Source organism: Microtus oregoni, unplaced genomic scaffold, assembly GCF_018167655.1.
Source record: "Microtus oregoni isolate MIOR12 unplaced genomic scaffold, Mior012 000017F_ref0000208, whole genome shotgun sequence".
Lineage (NCBI taxonomy): Eukaryota > Metazoa > Chordata > Mammalia > Rodentia > Cricetidae > Microtus > Microtus oregoni.
In genome coordinates, this window is record NW_024543076.1 from 4,627,618 (window position 1) to 4,641,305 (window position 13,688).

The window sequence follows — 13,688 nt, forward strand, 5'->3', positions numbered from 1 at the left end:
TGCTGTACAGTGTATAAAGATCAGAGAGCCTGCCATAGTTTGCTTCCTATCGCTGTGATAAACACCGTTACCAAAAGAACTTGGGGAGAAAACGATTTATTTTGTGTTTATAATTTATAGTCCATCATGAAGGGAAGTTAGGCGAGGAATCTGGAGGCAGGAACTGCAGTAGAAGATGCAGAACACTGCTTACTGTGTGCCCAGCCTGCTTGCCAGTGCGGTCCAGAACCACTGTCCAGGGATGGCACACTGCTTACAGCACGCCTGCTTCCACGAAAATGCCTTGCACAGTCCTTTAAAAAGTAAAAAAAAAAGTATATATTTGTTTTATTTATTTGAGATAGGTTCTCACTGTGCAGCTCTTACTAGCTTGGGACTCACTATGTCATGCTGGTCTTGAATACAGATCTTTCTGCTGTGTTAAAGGTGTGTACCACCATGCCCATCCTATAGGCCAATTTTATGGTACATTTTCTCTATTGCAGTTGCCTTTCCTAGATGAGACTCTAGCTGTGTCCAGTTGACAAAAACTAGTCAGCACAGCACATAATTTCATTTCCTGGCTACTATCAGGTTGAGATTTTATTTTATTCCTATATTGTTTAAATAATGGTGTCCTTGGAGTGGGGAGGGGGCTCTGAGGAATCAGATGTAAGGTCCTGTATGTGCTAGGCAAATGCCCACCACTGAATAATATCCTAACCCTGTAAAATTTGAGGCAGGCGGATCTCTGTGAGTTCGAGACCAGCCTGGTCTACAAGAGCTAGTTCCAGGACAGGCTCCAAAGCCACAGAGAAACCCTATCTCGAAAACCCAAAAAAAAAATGTCTTAGTTTATGCTTTCATGAGGAAAGTTGGAGTTATACATTTCATTCTAGTTGTGTACACTCAGATATACCGCGTTAGCTTTCTGTTGCATTTATCTGATGACTGGGAATCTTAGTTACAAAATCTGTTACTTTAAAATCAACTTTTGTCAAGGCCAGGCATGGTGTCACAGGACTTTAATCTGAGATTTTGGTAGGCAAAGACAACAGGTCTCTGAGTTCAAGGCTAACATGGTCTAAGTTCTAAGAACAACCAAAGCTACATAATGAGATCCTGCCTTTAAAAATCAACTAACCAAACAAAATCCTTGCATGAGACACCCTGGTATTAGTTAGCTACTGAGTCTTCTTATCTTACCTGGCTGGAGTTCAAATTCTTTAGTTTGAAATCATTGGTTGATAGAATGTGGTGTTCCCCTTTTACTCATTGTCAGTTGGTAACTTCTCCAGCCCCTAAGCCTGCTGTCCTCAGTTCCCTGCTCTGTGGCTCTCTTCTCTCTCATCCTCTCAGAGTGCTGATAGAGAGCTTCCTCTAATTGTCAGGCCCTCTTAGTGATGGTTTCCCTCCTGATTAACTTAAAGCCCCCTCTGGAATCTTAATTACTCTGAAAAGCACTCCTACTTTGGTGCCTCTCCTCCTCCCACCCCCTTCAATGGAATCTGCTCTATCAAGTGGAACAGGGAGGATTAGATTGGTGAGAATTTACGGTGACATCTTATATAGAAAGTTTGCTTACCATATATAACCCACAAATAAAATGTTTCTATGAACTTATTGTGAAGGTCTGTGCTGGTTTTGAGCAAGCCCAGCAGGGTTTTATTGTAGGTACTATAGGATTTGAGTATAACTCTTCCGTGTTGTTTGTCCTTTGTTTAGAGATAATGAAGTTTCTGACAGAAGGAGATTATTGTTAGTAGAAAAGATATACTTGAAAGCTATTGTAACAGCAGGAGCCAAGGGTACTAGTTTTCTGTTTGTTTTACTTATAGTTGTTGGAAATGTTGTTGTCTCTGTCTCCCCCCCCCCCCCCCCCCCCCCCCCCCCCGTAACAATTTCTCTGTGTACCAGCCCTGGCTGTCCTGGACCTCGCTCTGTAGACCAGGCTAGCCTTGAACTCACAGAGATCCACCTGCCTCTGTCTCCCGAGTGCTGGCGTGCATCACTACCACCCGGCTGGAAATATTTTTTAAATTATTTTTTGATGATTTATTATTTTTTATGTGCACTGGTGTTTTGCTTGTGTGTATGTCTGTGTTAGATCCTCTGGGAACTGGAGTTACAGACAATTGTGAGCTGCTGTGTGGGTGCTAGGAATTGAACCAGTGTCCTCTGGAAGAGCAGCCAGTGCTTTTTAACCTCTGAGCCATCTCTCCAACCCCTGATGATGGAAATCTTAAAATCTCCAAAGGATCAAAGAATGAAGAATAAAGCTGACTCTGATTTTTGTTTTACCAGCCAGGTTCTTGTACTTGTGATTTGTAAAACTGTTTGGGCATGATGAGGGTAAGTGAATAAAACATGCTGCAGCTCGGAGCACTGACTGCTCCTGCAGAGGACTCCAGTTCGAAACCTAGTACCCATATGGCAGCTCACAACTTCAGGGGATCCAGTGCTTTCCAGGGGTATCTGGCATGTACGTGGTGCACAGACACTCACAGACAAAACATTCTTTTTTTTGTTTTTTTTTTTTTTTTTTTGTTTTTCGAGACAGGGTTTCTCTGTGGCTTTGGAGCCTGTCCTGGAACTAGCTCTTGTAGACCAGGCTGGTCTCGAACTCACAGAGATCCACCTGCCTCTGCCTCCCGAGTGCTGGGATTAAAGGCGTGCGCCACCACCGCCTGGCCAAAACATTCTTTTTTTTTTTTTTGGTTTTTCGAGACAGGGTTTCTCTGTGGTTAAACATTCATTTTTTTAAAGGGGGAAAATACTACATAATTTACTTACTGTGGAAATAAAAAGCCTAAGAGAATTATAAGTAGAGTACTAAACTGGCAGAAGAACAGCTCATTTGGGGGAAGTTTGAAGTTTCTTACTGAATGATGATCAAGAATGGCAAATACACCTCTAATCTGCTTTGGACTTGTTTTGTTGTTGTTTTGGGAAAAGGAGTTGCTGTGTAAGACTGGTCTGGAAGCAGCCCTATCTCAGCCTCTAGAGTGCTGTGACGACAGGCACAAGCTATTTGCAAGGCTGAAAGAGCTTTCTTCTTTTGCTGCTGGAAATCAAATCTACCTTTTTACTTTCAGACCAGGTCTAGTCCAGTATTTGTTTGCTTTCCAGCATTTAACGCCATCTTGTAGTCACTACCCGCACCTGTTTTGTCATGCCCTTGTCACATGGATCTGGTGGTGGTGGTGCACATTCAAACCGTGACACATGTGGAGGGATAGCTTCTCTTTCCCACCATGTGGGCTCCAAGGATCTAACTCGGGTCATCAGGATTGGTGCAAGGGCCTTTATCCACTTAGCCATCTTGCTGGCCTTTGCATTTTTAATTAAAATAAACTCATTGGGGTTTTAAAAAAAGTCTTTATAGCTTAGTTCCTTTAAGTAAGTGTGTGTGTGTGTGTGTGCGCCTTAGCATTTGGAAGACAGAAAAACATTCCGGCAGTACATAATCATAAAGGTAAAGAACATTAGCAAATCATGTTTGCAATACAGAGATAAACTAGTTTCTGTCCAAAAACATTTTGTGTAGTAAACTAACAAGTACTCTCTTCTAACTTGTGGGTGGTGGTAGTGGGTCTTCGGCAGTATTTTTCTTCTTACCACTAGATAGAATTGTGTGTCAGGTTTCTAACACCAACAACAGAGTTAGAGGTGGGCTAGAGAAGACATTCAATGTCATGTTGTCTGCTTTTCTAGCTAGCATCTTCTTTACCGCTCACCAGACTAAAAATGTTTCCGTGCTACCCTGCTCTCTGCTAGTTACCAGAGCATAGCACTTGGTGTCTACTGTTATCAAAATACTTGCTATACAATGATTTGTTTCTTTTTCTTCCCCCCTTTCTTCCTTCTTTTATAGCATACTCTTCTTGAAGGTAGGAAACTATGCCTTTCTTTTTGTTTAGTGCCTGTCACCAAGGAGATTCTTAAATCTAACACTGAGGGAAGGAATGAGGCAGTAACTGTAAAACCCAGACAGTATTGAGCACATGGTTGTTAGTGTGAGGACAAGCAAGACCTTAAACTTGGAGTCCCCAAGGAGAATTTCACTGTCACAGCATAGTGGAAGAGTGTCATGGTTCTAAATGCTACAGATTAATTATCACACAAGTTTAAGGGTGTTTAATCCACAGTCTAGCATTAAGTGGTAGTTGTTTACTTTCAGGCTTATGAGTTTATCTTTGGTTCCTTAGCAAAGCTACTAGTTTTCTGTTTTTGTTGTTTGTCCTTTTGTTACTGTTTGAGGATCTTTCTTTTTTTCTTTCTTTTTTTTTTTTTTTTTTTTTTTTTGGTTTTTCGAGACAGGGTTTCTCTGTGGCTTTGGAGCCTGTCCTGGAACTAGCTCTTGTAGACCAGGCTGGTCTCGAACTCATAGAGATCCGCCTGCCTCTGCCTCCCAAGTGCTGGGATTAAAGACGTGTGCCACCACCACCCGGCTTCCTTCCTTCCTTCCTTCCTTCCTTCCTTCCTTTCATTCTTCTTTCTTATCTTGAACAGGATCTTGATTTCTAGGTCAGGCTAGCTTAGAATTTGGAATATTCTTGCCTCAGCCTTCTTAGTACTGAATGAACAGAGCTAGTTTGTTGAATAGAGTGGAGATGCTAGCCTCAGTTCAACAGAAGATTACTATTTATCTGTTGTATAGTCTTACAGCCATAAGTCTTGTCAAATCTTTCTCAGCATGGTCACTTATAAGGTCAACTAAAAGTTGTAAAAATACATTGAGAAGAAAAATACAGTCTAGGCAGACATTCATCACTATACTTAGGTGATTTTACCTCAGGTCTTCTTACCATGAAACCTGATCATTAGGGTTTTAGAGTTAATACCAGCGAAAGGGATTATCAGTAGAAATTTGAGAATCAGGGACTTAGATTCCTGAGCTGTAATGTTTTTATCCCAAGACTTTTTGTGTGGGAAACTCCATTACTAGAGGCAATCTCTGCCTGCTGTATATTTTGATGTTTAAAGTTACTTTTTTCCTTAATCTCTCTGCTGATAGAATTATTAGATACCACAAAACTCAGACTGTCCTTCATAGGCTTGATTCTCCATATTGGTATGGTTAGCCATGAACTATCCTTTTCTTCTCCCTCTTTTTCCCAGATATCTCCCGGGGCCAATTCAGCACCTCTGCCTGGCCATCCTAACAAGGGGATTTGTGAAAGGGTGAGACTTCAGAGCCTGGTCCCTCTTCTCCCAAGTGATCAGAACACTACCGTTCAAGAGGATGCTCACTTCAAAGCTTTCTTCCAGGTTCTTATATGTTTACCCTTCCCTTACACAGAGCTGAGAATCACACATTCTAACTTGTTTCTCGGAAGACTTAAACAGACATCTCAGTAGCCTCTTTCTTTCTGTTGTGTGTGGGAATAAACACTCTTCTTAGAGGGCTTCTTCGGTGCAGCTTTCAGACAGCTTTTCTGAAAAATGTCTTCTCTTGAGCTACCTCTGCTCATTATTTGACCACTTAATATTCTGTTTGGAAAAAAATCTTTTTTGTCTTAGTCATTTGTCCAAGTCATTCAGTTTCTGTAAGAAAATATAGAAGACAAAGCCCAGCAGAGGTAGACAGATCTCTGTGAGTTCAAAGGCAGCCTAGTCTACAGAGTGAGTTCCAGGACAGCTAGGGCTGTTACACAGGTAAACCCTGTCTCAATACAATAGGAGATACTAAAATACGTAAGGTGTGTAGGAAAGGAAAAAAATGAAACACATATTTTAAGCCATTGCTACTTATTTACTTAGTGCCCAGAATTTTATAGTGATACATATTTCTAAAAGAGTACATTTCTGTATCTCTTGGTATCTACGGATAAAAAATATTTTGATGTTAAAAATTTTAATATAAGGTAAAAACCAGTGTACGTATTTTAAAACCATCATTAGATTAACAAGATTGCTTGTATCTGCTCATACCAATCACTGGCTTCTGAATTTTGACTCTATATTCCTGGGGAAGCATGCTTTAATAATGGAAATCAGTATTACTGATTTCAAAATAAGCCACATTTACAGATTAGCTTTTGAATGGTAGGTGTGTGCGTGCGTGCGTGCGTGCGTGCGTGCGTGTGTGTGTAAAAAGCCTGACTGGAGTATTAACATAGTTGATGGCCAAGTATTAATAGAAGCCACTTTTTTTTTTCTTTAGAAGTGACAGGTTGGTACCTGGAGCTGGTAAAGGAATACATTGTTTGACATGTGTTAGTTCTGTCAGTACCTGTAGGTAATCCAGGATATTTCACTCTGGTATTCCTTTTAGAATTTGTGCTGGATTCTCTGTTTTTAACTCTAAGAATAAGATGGGCACCTTGTTCTAGGTAAGGAAATAAGCTTTAAAAAGTTCCCCAAGGTGCACATTTTATTAGATCAAGGGACTCCTCAAATTCTTGCTGTGCCATGTTTTCTATATTACACTACCTTTAAATATCTAATGCATGTCTCTAAATACATTTTGTAAGTATTTAACACATAACTGTTTTAGGAGGTGTAATTGTCTCTGAAGTGAATGGCATATTGACTACCATGTTAATGACAGAATTATCTGTACACAGAAGTTCAGTATTATTAGTAGGTGGCTAATACTTAAGAAATTTAAAGCCAGGCTTGATAGCAAAGCACCTTCAACTCCAGCACTCCTGAGACTGATGGATGTTGATTTCTACAGGTTGAAGACGAGTCTGGGACAGCCAAGGCTACATAGAGAGACCCTGTCTCAAAAAACAAACAAACCAAACCTGAAGAAAGGAAAAGAACTAACTTAAGGCTGGGCATGGTCTCACATGCATTTAACCCAGTTTGGGAGGTAGAACCAGACAGATCTCTAAGTTGGAGGACAGCCTGGTCTATATAGTGAGTTTTAGGTCAACCAGGGCTCTTCTCTATCAAAAACAAAAACAAACAACAAAAAAACCCTCTACATCATACACTTAATTTAGCTAATGAGTGTCATTTTTTAGTTCCAACTGTACTTCTCCCCGAAACAGCCTGACTTGCTGCAGACAGTACTCAACATTCTCAGTGTTGAGAGCGCTTCCTGTTCTTATGAATATTGGAGTTTGGATCCCAACACCCACTTAGGACACAAATGCTTGTAACTCTAGCTGTAAGGGATCTGAAATCCTGTTCTGGCCTCCTAAAGTACCTGCATATGCGCACAAATATAAATAAATAAATTTAATAAATAAAATATGGTTATCTAATGGGAAGGAAATCCTCAGAAAGTCATTCCCTGTGGTGAGTTGTTGGTCTTTTTCTGGTACTGCCATCAGTACTGGACCCTCACCAAAACTTTTCTCGGACGTCCTGCTGTTGTCCCAGTCATGGAGATCTATGGTTGTGGTTCTGTAGGACCAGTCCCTTCACGTGCTCTAGCAGGTCGTAGATGGGGTAGATGTTGGGGTGGACCAGCTCAAAGGCCTCTACTGGGACCACCAAAGGGTGGTAGCTGAGTTGGTCAGTTCAGGCCTCTACCGGGACCACCTTCTTTGTAACTTTTATTTTGTCCTCTTTCTAAAAGTTTTTTTTTTTATTAAAGATTGATTTGTGTGCATGTGTGTAACGTGGATTCCAGTTGGTTTTAATAAAAACTCAGAGTCAGCTATCAGGGGTTAATGCTGAAGATCAGAGAAGCAGAGCTTCTCTTAGCTCTACCAATGCTCAGATCAAAGGTGATCCTGTCCTCAGACTGACTGCTTCAGACTGCTGCCTCAGACTGCATCTGAGCTCCTGTCTTCTCCTGCCTTATATTCCTCTCTCTATCCAGCCATATCCCTCCTGTCTCCACCTCTCTAGTGCTGGGATTAAAGACAACGGAACTCCCAAATACTGGGCCACCACCACCCAACCTATAGTGGCCTAGCTCTACACTCTGATCTACAAGCAAGCTTTTATTTGTTAAAACACAAACAAAAGCCGGGCTGTGGTGGTGCATGCCTTTAATCCCAGCACTCGGGAGGCAGAGGCAGGCGGATCTCTGTGAGTTCGAGACCAGCCTGGTCTACAAGAGCTAGTTCCAGGACAGGCTCCAAAACCACAGAGAAACCCTGTCTCGAAAAACCAAAAAAAAAAAAAACACAAACAAAATATTACTACATGTGTGCTTGCAATTGTGTGCATGTGTGTATGTACACCTGTGAGCACATGAACAGCCCTTCCCTTGGAACCATGACAAGGTTGTGATCCACCTACCTGGGTAATGGGAGCCAAACTCTGGAAGAGCAATATGTTTTCTTAAGTGCTAAGCCATCTCTCAAGCCCTGCCTTCCTTTTTGTTTGTTTGTTGGGTTATAGTTTGTTAAAATTTTGAGGCAAGGATTGCTGTATTGTTCAGGCTAGCTTTGAACTTGTGATTCACCTGCCTCTGTTGCCAGGTTCAACCTTTTTTTTTTCTTTCTCTCAAAGTCCCCCTCTGTTTCCTAGGTCAAGTTCCCATTTTCCAAGAACTCTCCTGTAGCCTTCTTTAGGCATAACATACTTATTTTTACTGCAAGCATGGAGTTGAATATATGGTTCATTGTTAAAGCAATTTAGACGGGTGGTGGTGGCGCACACCTTTAATCCCAGCACTTGGAAGGCAGAGGCAGATGAATCTATAAATTCAAGGTCAGCTATGGTATACAAGAATGAGTTCCAGGACAGCTAGGGCTGTTACCAATAAAAACCCTGTCTTGAAAACAAAAACAATTTAGCAGAGAATATTACTCTGATTCCTTTCTCTTGTTTCTGACAGTTCTCACTAGCCTGGAGACAAGGAGACTAGCTTGGCAGGGGCACCAGAGATCTACCTGTCTAGGCCTTCCAGGCACTGGAAGTGCACACATGTTCATACTTCCCCTCTTAAAATAGTTCTGGGGCTCATACCCAAGTCCTAAGGGTTTTTTTTTTTTAGTGACTGGACTGTGTCCCTAGCCTGCCATCAGTGTCAGTGAGCAGAAAGCTTTTGTCTTGTGTTGACACAGAGTTCAACCTTATTCCTCTAGTGCCTTGCACCTTATCTCTTGATATAGAATCTTGGTGGCTTGGAGCTCATCACAGTAGGAACCCTCCTGTTTCTGTCCATTCCCCAGTGCAGGAATCAGCCTTGCTTTTTAGTGCGTTTTGTGGATAGAGCTCAGGTCCTTAGACTTCCATGGCAGGTGCTTAACCTACTGAGTCATCTCCCCTGCCTGTTTCCTGTTTATTTTGTTTGTTTTATACTACACCTTTTAGTTGCAAACAAACAAAAAACCCCATGATTCAGAATTTTTGTGTCATTGTTGACTTTATTTTATAATTAAGGAATATTGTGTATGTCTTATCTGATTGATAACTAGGGCTGTGTAATGAACTTTTTCAAGAGTATCATAACCATCAAAATATAACCTGTCAAGTGTGAAAGAATAATTTAATACACCATGTGTAAATAAGGGATAGTTGTCTTTCAGTTAGCCTCACTGAGAAAAACATATTTAAGCATATCTGAGCATAATTTGATGTAAGCTTGTAAAGCATTAATGAGATATTCTGTAGCGGTTATTTTGTAAACTTTATTACTATCTGAAAATTTCCTGCTTTCCCAGGCTTATGTTTTCATTCACCTCAAAATGGATAACAAAAATAAATGTTACCCTTTACTGGCAAATTGCTTCTATAGTCTGCGTTATTTTTCTGCAGCACTTACATTTATGTAAGGTGGATAAAATTCAGTGAGTTTGTTGTCCCTGGAGTTTATTCAGTTTTTTGAGGGGGGATAAAGATGAAACGAGAAACCTCATATTTTGTTAAAGAGAAGACTTGTAGAAAAAGTCTGGGAGTTTGAAGAATTAGAGACTTTTAGATCACGCTGTGCTTGATCTAAGATGAAATTCTGATTCTCTTGTTGCTACAGCAAAGCACCCGACCAGTCCTGCAGGGAGGCAGATTTTTAGCTCACAGTTTGAGGTCATGCTCCCTTGTGGCAGTGGGAACAGGGAGCAGCGGGGTGCCTCACATTAAAGACGCAGAGACGAGTGTTGCTCAACTTTCTTGGTTCAGTCTAAAACACCAGCCCACGGACTGGGGCCACCATTTTTAGGATGGATCTTCTTGCCTCAGAATCTCATTTAGAAAAAGACATGTTCACAGGCTGAGTCAGTGGTTACTCTCTACCCCTTCATGTTGACAGTCAAGGTGAACTTTTACACCTCTCCCAGAACAGGCTGATTCCTTCCTCCTTTGGAATGACATCTTTGATAAGTGCAGTGGTTGCTAAAGTCAGGAACATTTTAGTCCTCAGGTAGAACCTGGGACCTGCTTCTGCTTCTCTTTGATATTCATTGTTAAAATACATCTATACCCTCCTGCCTTCTTTCTTCCCTTGATTGCTAATCTGTACCCCTGTTCTGTGCAGTAGAGATAGTAACTGTGACTTAACATCTTAGACATTTAAATTGTTGACAACTGGTACATTGAAAAGTTAGCTCACTGTTATAGTAAAGAATTCTCCACCTGAGAATTCAAAACAAAATTTTCTTTAAAAAGACGGTCCCATCTATCTGAATTCAGTGGTTGTTGAGTTTGGTTCTATCAGCGTCAAATATTACTGGGACTCATATATCAGAAATAGTGATTCATGCTAGGTAGGTGGGGCACACCTTTTTAATTCCAATGCTCAGGAGGTAGAGGCAAGTGGATTTCTGTGGGTTCAAGGCTAGCCTGGGTTACTTAGACACTGTCTTCAAAAACAAAAACATCTGTACTGAGGCACCACATAAACTGGGCCTTTAACTCCAGCAGTCAGGACAAGGTGGCAAGAGGATTAGAAATTCCAAGTCACTCTTAGCTGTTGGGCAAGTTGGAGGCCTGCCGGGGCTACTGGCAGAATCTTGCCTTTGTGTGTGTTGTTGGGGATTCTCAATATAAGAAATGGCTTTCTTAATAAAATTAAAACAAGTATATTTAAATAATATCATTAAGAGAATATAGGCTGGTGATAGTTTGGTGATACGCCTACTAAATAATTTGGAATGGTCAAATTTAACCTTTTAGCATTTATTTTTTTTAGAGATATGGTTTCATGTAGCATAAACTGGCCTTGAACTCACTCTGTAACCAAGGATAACCTCAGGTTATCAATCTTCTCCTTCATCTCCCAAATTCTAGAATTATATTGTAGGCTCAGCTCCATTTATTAATTTGCTTTGTCCCTAAAATTAGTTGTTTCTTATCTCTTTCAAAGTATGACATTGGGCTAGAAAGATGGCTTACCAGTCGAAAGCACGACATAGCTGCCAACCATTTGTAACTCAAGTTCCAGAGGACCTGATGTCCTCTTCTGCTCTGCACAGGCGTTGAATGCACTTGATGCATAAACACTCAAGCATAACATTCATATAATAAAATTAAAATGTAGTATGTATTCCTGTATATTTTGCTAATGTTTGATGTATTTGTGTTCCCCACAATTTATTTTGTAAACCAACTAAAAGTACTCCAATGCCTAATAATTAGAACTTAGGAATGTATATAGAAATAGGAACAATTCTTCTAAAAACAATAGACCTGTCAGATTTCAGCTAATTTTGAATTTTGTCAGTTTTGGTGAGACTTAATTGGGAAATTGATTGGCTGGGGTAATCCTGGAGTTAGTAGCAGTTACATGGTCATATGAATTGTATAGCTATAAAGCTTATACTGTAACCTTTGAACATTGGAGGATACTTCCAAAGTGCTGTGTCATTCTAAAAAGAATCAATTGATCTTAATCAGTTGACTCTGCGTAATATAAACTTCATTTTGTCCATGTAACTATCACAGAAGTAACTGCAGTAGCCCCAACAAGAGTGGTAGAGGTTTGTGATTAGCATTGTGTTCAGCTCCTACTCAGGAAGAGGGCAAGGCCTCTCCCTAAGCAAACTTGTTGTCACTAAAGGATAATGGCGTTTCTCCGGTGGGTCAGGAATTCTAGAAAGTCAGGTACTATAAAAGTTAGCTGTTCTGTTGTGTAGACTTAATATGTTGTTATCTAATATGGTGGTTTTTGAAACACTTCATTTTTCATTTGTATGTATTTACTGTGCAGTCCCTGCCCCTACATTTCTTAAGTTAGGATTTTTAATTTGGGTTGATAGTGCAATGTATAGCCTTGTTTTTTTTTTTTATGACAAATACAGTTTGGAATATGTATTGCATACATATGGAGTAATGTGAAATTCTGACATGGTTTTATTCAGTTGGTCATTTTTGTTGCATCGGCAGAGTGAAGATAGTCCAAGTCCTAAGAGACAGCGCCTCTCTCATTCAGTCTTCGATTATACATCCTCATCACCAGCTCCCTCACCACCAATGCGACCATGGGAGATGACATCAAATAGGCAGCCCCCTTCAGTCCGACCAAACCAGCACCACTTCTCAGGGGAACGATGCAACACACCTGCACGCAACAGAAGAAGGTTAGTCGTGTGCTGTATTTCTTTACTTTTCTTCCCCTGGTGGGTTTGTGTAAGCATATTTTTAGTGTCAGCATATTTTTGTAGACATTTCATAAATATCAGTACATGCACGTGTGTATATTCATGTATAAAATTATTAAAAGTTGGGCTATCTTAGGTTGGAGAGAGTTGATTAAGCTCTGCAGTAGTAGGTAACGAGACTGAAAGAGACTAAAGTTATCTAAAGTCAACCTATGCTAGTATATACAAATTAAACTAGCTTATGATTTAGGACTGATTATGAAGCTAGATTATAGCTTAAAGATAGATTATTTACCCAGTATCCACGAAAGTCCTGCACTCAGTAGCCCCCAACACACACTTCTTCTTATGCGCTAGTCTGCAATCAAGATAACTGAGAAATGGGTTCTATACTTCTGCCCTTTCCAGTGTTCTGTCATTTAAGAGCGTGACTACCAGGCAAATTATTTTATAGCTATCAAATATAAGTATGTAGAAATAGGATTGTCTATAAATGTTATAGCTTACATACCTGGCTGTACATAGTTTTTCCTATTTTATGGTGAACTGTTTGTTGTGCGTTCAGAACATGGAAAAAAATGTACAATCAAAAGGATAACATGAAGCAACTCCTAGGTTAAAACTGGCCTCTCATAAACTGCCCACCCACACTATCTTGTTATGCCATGCCATGCCTTGCCTTTTTTTTCCCAAGGAAATAAATTGGTAGTTTATGGATCTCCTGTTCATTGTGGTTTTGAATATATATTCCCTTTTTGTTTTGTTTTTTATTGTTTTTGTTTGTTTGTTGTTATTTTGAGACAGGGTTTCTCTGTATAGCCCTGGCTGTCCTGGATCTCGCTCCAATCTGCCTCTGCCTCCCCAGTGTTTGGATTAAAGGTGTGTGCCACCACTGTCCAGCAACCTATATATATTCTTAAGCAATACAGTTTGGGATTTTGTTTTCATTTAGATGTATTAGTCTTTGGCTTTATTAAGCGTTTTGTGTTTAATGTTGACAGAAATTGAACATTTATTTTTTTACTGTGGTATAATCTTACATTAAAGTATGATAATTTATCCACTTACTATTGGTTAATAGCCATATCTAGGTCATCATTATTACTGGAAAGAGTACTATTGGAACCTTTGCATACACATCTCATTTGAATGTGCAGAAGTTGTACCAGATAAAAACCTAAGATAGGAAGTGGATGTCAGGATGTGTTTACAGATGATAGTAACTAGCTTTTGTTTGTAAATTTGCAAAAAGAACCATGCTCT

At 40.1% G+C, this 13,688-nt stretch overlaps 1 protein-coding gene across 9 annotated transcripts in view; it reads left to right on the plus strand.

Moving 5' to 3' along the window:
* The window catches only part of Rnf38 (ring finger protein 38), a 91,569-nt gene that overhangs the window by 59,775 nt on the left and 18,106 nt on the right, over positions 1-13,688 (plus strand). For 5 of the 9 annotated variants that reach the window (XM_041667456.1, XM_041667463.1, XM_041667460.1 and 2 more), the window contains one exon: positions 12,211-12,404. The exons of 1 other annotated variant lie outside the window; for it this stretch is intronic. In XM_041667456.1, coding sequence (XP_041523390.1) covers positions 12,211-12,404 — 194 coding nt within the window. Of the gene's footprint in view, positions 1-5,100; positions 5,251-12,210; positions 12,405-13,688 lie in introns of all 9 variants that reach the window. 3 more of the 9 variants (XM_041667457.1, XM_041667453.1, XM_041667461.1) reach the window with 1 other exon arrangement.